This window comes from Sardina pilchardus, chromosome 3 (genome assembly GCF_963854185.1).
Source record: "Sardina pilchardus chromosome 3, fSarPil1.1, whole genome shotgun sequence".
NCBI classification, from domain to species: Eukaryota; Metazoa; Chordata; class Actinopteri; order Clupeiformes; family Clupeidae; genus Sardina; species Sardina pilchardus.
In genome coordinates this window covers 32,473,655-32,481,154 of record NC_084996.1, presented here as the reverse complement: position 1 = coordinate 32,481,154, position 7,500 = coordinate 32,473,655, and the positions used below count along the sequence as shown (strand labels likewise).

Below are 7,500 nucleotides of genomic sequence, written 5' to 3'. Positions count from 1 at the left end.
TGTTGCTGACTTTAGGATTGAACATTTCAGTTCATCTGTCTCATTTGTAGATGGGAAACAGGATTGCGAAGCGCAAAGAAAGCATATTGGATTAGAATGCCTGCCCTTTAAGCATACTACTACTAACCATAACATACTGTAGTAGTTTGTTAAAGTCTTACTAAACATATCACTCCTTACTCGCTGAAATGCATGAAATCCCTATAATGTCTATAATGAAAAGTATTGTATAACATGACATACTGTATCTTCTAGTCCTAAACACCAATATGTATACCCAAATTTAGGATTGGAATTGATGATTTTTCAATGTGCTCTCTGTTACAAGCTGGACAGTGCTAACCTAACCCACAATGCATAACCTACCCCGCTGGCAAAGTAATAGATCTCCTTCCACCCAATCTCTTAGAGCTCAATAGTAAGGCCAGCATTGCAACTACAATAGCACAGGATATCACCCACCCACTCAACTGCCACTTTTCTGTAATGCCATCAGGACACAGATACTCGTCCCTAAGATGCAACCGGGCCTGATTTAGCAGAAGCCTGGTACTCACAGCCATAGCTGCACTTAATAAGACATCCCATCGCCAACACAGCTGCTGTGGCCATTACAAATGCCTTGTGTAAGGGTCTAACAATAATCCAGTGCCTATTTTTGGATGATAAGGAGTGCTCATTCTTGCTTGGGACCAAAATGATGGCAAATGCTGGAATACAGTAATTACTTGTGTATTAGCTACATTGTGTATAAGCCGCAGGGCAGTGTTTAATGCAAGTTAAAAGAAACAAAACCATATTAATAGCACATTAACTGTCCCCGTGTATTAACCTCATGGCTGAAGAAATGTAGCAAAATAATGTATAAGCCGTGGCTAATAGTTGGAAAATTACAGCATGCATTCACAACTGAATGGCTATAGCTACACAATAGGATAACGCTAAACGAATCGTCTTCTTGTTTTCAAGTAGCAGGATGCGTAACCGTCACAACCTCTGGTCGCATGTCAGTCAGTCACCATTATGTTAAGCCCGCCCACCAACTTTATACACGATATGATTGGTCCAGTGATTCTGCCAAAGCATGGCTCCCAAGCTGTACGGAGAGTTGCTAGACTTGCTAGAGTTGCTTTGTTTATGTAAAACACATTGAATGACCTCTATGTATGAAATGCGGTATATAAATAAACTTGACTTGACTAGACTGACTGACTGAATTAGATTTGCTGCCGCTATGGGCGTCTAGATTTCTAGGCTATAACCCTGCCTGAACTTCCGGCAAATTTGGATTTTGCCCGGCAGCTCAGACTGGAAACCTGTCTGTCTCCTCTGTTCCCTGCCAGAAATTGGCTCCAATCAGAAACTAGCTTATCCAAAAGATGGACCAGATCGTTGGTCTGATTGGTTGAAGGACAAGCATACGGAGTCATTTGAACGATGCCTATATCACGCCTCTTGTGCAGAAGAAACAAAGTGCAGCTACTAATGTTCAGTCTTAAAAGATTGAGCTTAGTATGGTGATAGCCAGACTAACAAAGGTGTACTTAAAGGGACACTTCACCGATTAGCATTAAGCTTTGTATCTTTAGAAAACCAGTCACGTTTTTGAATAGTCGTGCATCATTCCCTCAGTTTGCCTTGAAATGGGAGAAATACGGATTTCAATGATGTAAAAATCATCATTTTACATCATTGAAAGCAGGAAGTCTTATTCATGGGTTTCATTGAAATCCGTATTTCTCCTACAGTATCTCAAGGCAAACTGAGGGAATGATACACGACCATTAAAAAACATGACTGGTTTTCTAAAGATACAAAGCTTAATGATAATCGGTGAAATGTCCCTTTAATGGGCCCAAATTTGTTTGTGTCAAGCAAAGGGCAAGTCTGTCAGTGAGCAAAATTCTTGCACACAAAATACAGCTATCGAGTGGCATAGGGGAACAGTGAGCTGACTCATCGATGTTGGTGCTTCAATGTCTTGCCCCACGGTGTAAAACCAGCAATTACTGTAGATATTGTCTTGTTATTAAATTAGCTTTGCTTAGACATTGCACTTTGCCCTTCATTCTAATTAGGGTCCAGTGCGTGAAGTTGTATAGAGAGACTATGAAACTGACTTTCCCCTCTGGGGACAATAATTAAAGTGGCCTAACTAATATGAAACATAGCTTCAGCAACTGTTGCTAAAAAAACAGCTGGTCCTTGTAGCCAAAGGAAAAGGCCAATTGTCATTGACATTGATTTGTGCTGTGCTGCAGATCTGTGCTCAGCAAAGCTCTGAGGATATGTGGACCAAAGGGAATTTCTAAAAATGTTCCGTAAAGGCTGTCAATGGGGGTGAGGAGCAGGTTAGGCACGTGGTCTCAGCCGATAGCGGGCTCATTACAGCCGCCTCTAGGCTGTCTAATAATATCGCCTTCTGCCCAGCCGTGCTGTGGGAGGACAAGCCCTCTGCTTTCATGTCTCTCCTCTGATGAGTAGGGCTGCCTGACAGGCACGGGACTCCTAGGTATAGACGGCTGTAGCACTCACCGACGTCATAAACTACCAACGTAAGGAAAACGGAATAATCCTGCCAATGGTATCATTTCCCACCAGTGTAATAACTTTTGGCTAACACCAGTGTAATAAACCAATTAATAAATAATAAGTCACTGATTAAGTGAGATTACTGTATATCTGCTTTAACAGTTGTAAGGGTATAGTTGTCAAGAATGGTCACCATGTAAACCAATTTCATGGCCATAAACCTTAACACCTCACCCCCCTTTACTGTACTTTCTACCTTTACCTATTATTCATCACATTCACTAGCAGCCAAGCAAAGCTGCATGGACAGGCACTGACTCTTAATGCAAAATTGCTTTGGCATCCACTCCCACTGGAAAATGGGGAAATCCACTATTCTTCTGTCTTTTACTGGTTACTGGGGACCAAGCAGTGTTTTTCGAAACTGTAAAATATAATTGCTAACCTTATTTAAAATAATTAGTGATTTGAACTGGCTTCTTTGTGATTTGCTGACTCTCCAAATGTGCAATACTGTAAGTGATACAACTAATCACTCTTAAGCCCTAAATGATCACTGTACTGTATGTACAACTTGAGATAATGAGTGTTATAGTGTGCAAGTACAAATTCATCACAATTAGGTGGAAATTCCTTCTGCATGAAGAGGTTAAGTAACCTCTACTGTAAAGGATGAAGATGAGCCCCCACAAATCTGCTAGTCATGTAGGCCTAGACATCCCCTATGAGCCTGTGTGGTGATGGTAATGCTCAACTTGAGTGATGCTGGGGAGCTGTTTCTAGGGATTATGGGCAATTTAAATGCTACTTTATTGTTTCTAATGTTTAATGGTTTTCTCCATTATTGTTTATTATTCTTAAGATGTGTAAAAGGTAGAACAACTGATGAGCAAAATTACTCTGTAAGTGTTTTTTAGAGCACCGTGAGGATTACCATTAAGAACAAGATCATTATTGAAATATAAAGGACATTTTAGAGAGTAGCAATACCTCTCTTCTGGGTTCAAAGCCAAATTGATTATTTTCTCAATTAGCATTTGGAGGTGTCACAAAGTTGGGCACTCAATGCTTCCTTGGATTATATGTCTGTGTTCTTTCTCCTGGGATGGAGTTGATTTAGTTTCCCTTATTAGGTGAAGGTTCTTAGACTTCATGTTTGTACAGTGCACCACTAAATCTGTCCCTGTCTCCAGCACAATCAATACTTTCAGCCCTATGCACAGGATTAATGTATTGTGGATGGTCATCTACTTGATGTTTTGAGGCACCAACAAATAATGTTGACAACAGCAGTCATGACAACAGCAGTATATAGCCTTTAGTATCACTGACACTTAGTTATGTGCTCTATGTTAAAATAACATTGAAGTAAGGATTGATATGTGATATCTTTACTGTAAGAATATGTGGACTGAGACTGTGGCACTCTGGAAATGTGAACACTTAGCCTTGAGTGCTGCTTACTGAACATAACTTAAATGAAGCTGTCTGGACTTATGCTATCCTGTATAGTCAAACTACTTAGTTAGTTAACTACTTTAACAACTAAAAATGAATCTACTTTACTAGGAACTTTTGAGGCAATCGGTTTCCTTAACTATTTTTAAGTAAAATCAACAAATTTCATTTTACAGTGTATGCTTCTAACTTACACATTTTGCTAATTAATCGAGTTTCGGGTGTTATGTAAAGGATAACGGCCGCTGAGGTGAACACGGATTACACAGAATTCCAATATACGGAATTAACGGTGGAGGTGGAGGTGGAGGCAAATAACTCCATGACACGCAGCCTCTGCCACGTCCATTTTCCTCCACCAAGAATCCACCATTTTCAAAATTGTAATAACCTCACGCACATTTTGTTTACATATATAAGCATGGGGGAATGAAAGGCCTTATGGTCATGAGATTTAGATGATGACAGTTCTTGCCAACTGTACCCTTACAACTGATAAAGTAGATATTATCTCACTATAAATCAGTGATTTATGACACTGGAAGGAAGTTAATGTAATAAAGTTTTTAACATTCTCACCAACGTAATAACTTCCTGCAAATGTAATAATTATTACACTAGTGGGAAACTGGTTCATTACATTGGCAGTAGGCAAATGTTATTACATTGATGGGAAGTTATTACATTTGCAGGATTATTACATTTAAAACTTGCAGATTTTGTGTGTCTGTATGTGTATTTTATGTGTGTGTGTCTATATGTCTGTGTGTGTGTGTGTGTGTGTGTGTGTGTGTGTGTGTGTGTTTGTGTGTGTGTGTGTGCGTGTGTGTGCGTGTGTGTGTGTGCATGCATATGTGAGTGTGAGAGTATGTGTGTGTGTGTGTGTGTGTGTGTGTGTACACGTGGGGGTTGTGGGGTGCTCTGCTCTGTCTATCCTACGAGACTTCCCATTAGAACCTGGTAGCCAATTAGGAACCTGTGGCTGCACTCAGGCGCTGCTATGGCGATGGAGAGGGGAGAGTCAGAGTGCCAGTGATGGCTGACTGCATGGGGCAGGCATGGAGGAGTTCTGAGTGGAATTATTTGACTACAAGAACAAAGTGAAATGGCAATCAGGAACTAGCACAGCTGGGGCGCAGGCGGGCGGTGTATGAACTTTGTCTGACAAGAAGACAGAGAGAGAGAGAGAGAGAGAGAGAGAGAGAGAGAGAGAGAGAGAGAGAGAGAGAGAGAGAGAGAGAGAGAGAGAGAGAGAGAGAGAGAGAGAGACGCATACACACACTCACACTCACACACAGTGCTACGTACACAGTATGGTGTTTTCGTCTAACTACCTGTAAATTAGAAATGCTCTGGCAGGACAAAGTGTGTTTTGTGATGCCAATATAGCTCTATTGAATTTAACTGAATTGAGAAAGAGGGAGAAAGAGAGAGGAAAGAGAGAGAAAGAGAGAGAGAGTGTGTGAGAGGGAGAGAGAGGGAGGGAGGGAGAGGGAGATAGATGAGACAGTATGTGTGTGTGTGTGTGTGTGTGTGTGTGTGTGTGTGTGTGTGTGTGTGTGTGTGTGTGTGTGTGTGTATGTGTGTGTGTGTGTGTGTGTGTGTGTGTGTGTGTGTGTGTTAGTGTGCATGTTCAGATAGAGAAGGGGAGACCCAAGCTGAAAGATAGAATTTATGTATGAGTTGGAGAGAGAAAAATATCACCACATACAGATAGACGGGAAACACACAGAAACTATGTGTGTCAGACAGAGAGAGAGAGAGAGAGAGATTGGGAGGGAGATAGAGAATGAGAGAGAGAGGGAGGGAGAGAGGGTTGGAGAGAGCGCAAATGAGAGAGAGAGAGAGCTGGAGAAAGAGAGAGAGCGAATAAGGGTGTTAGCTACCACTCCTCCTCCTCCTCCTCATAAGTGCTACTTGACTGAGTGTTGTTTTTTTGGAGGAGCTTTTGTGTAAAAGTGAGAGTCTTTGTTTTCCAAAAGCCAAAAGAGTGTTCACCGCGTTCATCAGATCACTGTAGCATTGGTGCACTTAATCTGTCCATCACGGCTGCGTGGGAGGAGAGAGAGAGCACAGAGGAAAGAGAGGGAGAGAGAGGGAGGGAGAGAGAGAGAGAGAGAGAGAGAGAGAGAGAGAGAGATAGAGGGAGGGAGGGAGGGAGGGAGGAAGGGGCTACTGGTTGGCAGTGGTGGGTACATACACATACACACACACACACACACACACACACACACACACAGACACACACACACACCTACACACCTACAAACCTACACACACACACAAACAACCCCCCCCCCCCACACACACACATAACCAAACAAATTCCGTGGGCATATATGCTTGGTATTGGAACATGCCTGTGGCTGACCTGCAAACTTCACATGGAACTTGTTCTCTGGTTTGAGGATCTGCACGTACAGAGGGCAGTTTGGGGCGAAGTCCTTCACCGCCCAGGCCCTGAGGATGGTCTGGTGGTCCTGAGTCAGAGAAGGGGGGGGGGGGGGGGGGGGGGCGCAGTAATGAAGAAAGAGGAAGAGTATCATACACACACACACACACACACACACACACACACACACACACACGCACAGAGTATTATCTTCCCACGATTACAGCCATAATTAGGTCAAATTCATACAGTCACAGTAATTGCCTCTGTGATGATGACACATCCTGCCTCCACTAAAGCAAGCAGCAGAAAGGGCTTAAATTACAGCTGCCTGCCAGGCGCTGTCGCAAAAACCAATGGACTGAACACGGAACAATCTGAGCCACTCAGAAAAGGAAAAAGCAACAGGCATAATGAAAGGAAAAAAGAGCAGATAGAGAAAATAGGTTAAACAGACAGGACAGGGGAAAAAAACATTTTGCAAAAAAAAACCTGGAAGATATGAAAAGGAATCTTAACAATAACAAACTGACTGAGGCTCACGGCTGGGAAACAAATGAAGCCTGTTGCTTAAAGTGTGTGATAAGACCTACGGCAGCGAAGCGATCCACTTCAAATCGGTTGCTGAGAATGAAACAGGCCTCTGCGTCGTCCATCCTGTGGCCAGCCAGAGGGAGGGGGTGGGGGGGCACCAGGGACAATGAGCAGGGGCCAGAAAATTGTCAGAGAAATGGAGGAGAGAAGAAGAGAGAGAGAGAGCGAGTGTGTGTGTGAGAGTGAGAAAGAGAGAGAGAGAGTGTGTGTGTGTGTGTGTGTGAGAGTGAGAAAAAGAGAGAGAGAGTGTGTGTGTGTGAGTGAGAAAAAGTGAGCGTGAGAGAGAGAGAGAGAGAGAGAGAGAGAAGAAAAAAGAGAGAATTATTATCTGGCAGCGAACAAAAGGGAAGTGGCACAATAAAGTGACAAATGTGCCCATCAAGCCCACACTACGGCAGGGGCTAGCGTAGCGGCTGGCGCTGAATGCTACGTGACGACAGCAGCGCTGCACGCCGCCTGAGCTCTGCTCTGCTGCTCGCTGAAAAGCGGCTGACTCATAAACGCTCGCTGGAGAGCCGCGGCGT

General features: G+C 43.1%; 1 protein-coding gene across 1 annotated transcript in view; it reads right to left on the bottom strand.

The window, feature by feature from the left end:
* The window catches only part of kcnt2b (potassium sodium-activated channel subfamily T member 2b), a 68,401-nt gene that overhangs the window by 25,117 nt on the left and 35,784 nt on the right, over positions 1-7,500 (bottom strand). The window contains 2 exon segments of the mRNA XM_062531005.1: positions 6,362-6,470; positions 6,976-7,039. Coding sequence (XP_062386989.1) covers positions 6,362-6,470; positions 6,976-7,039 — 173 coding nt within the window.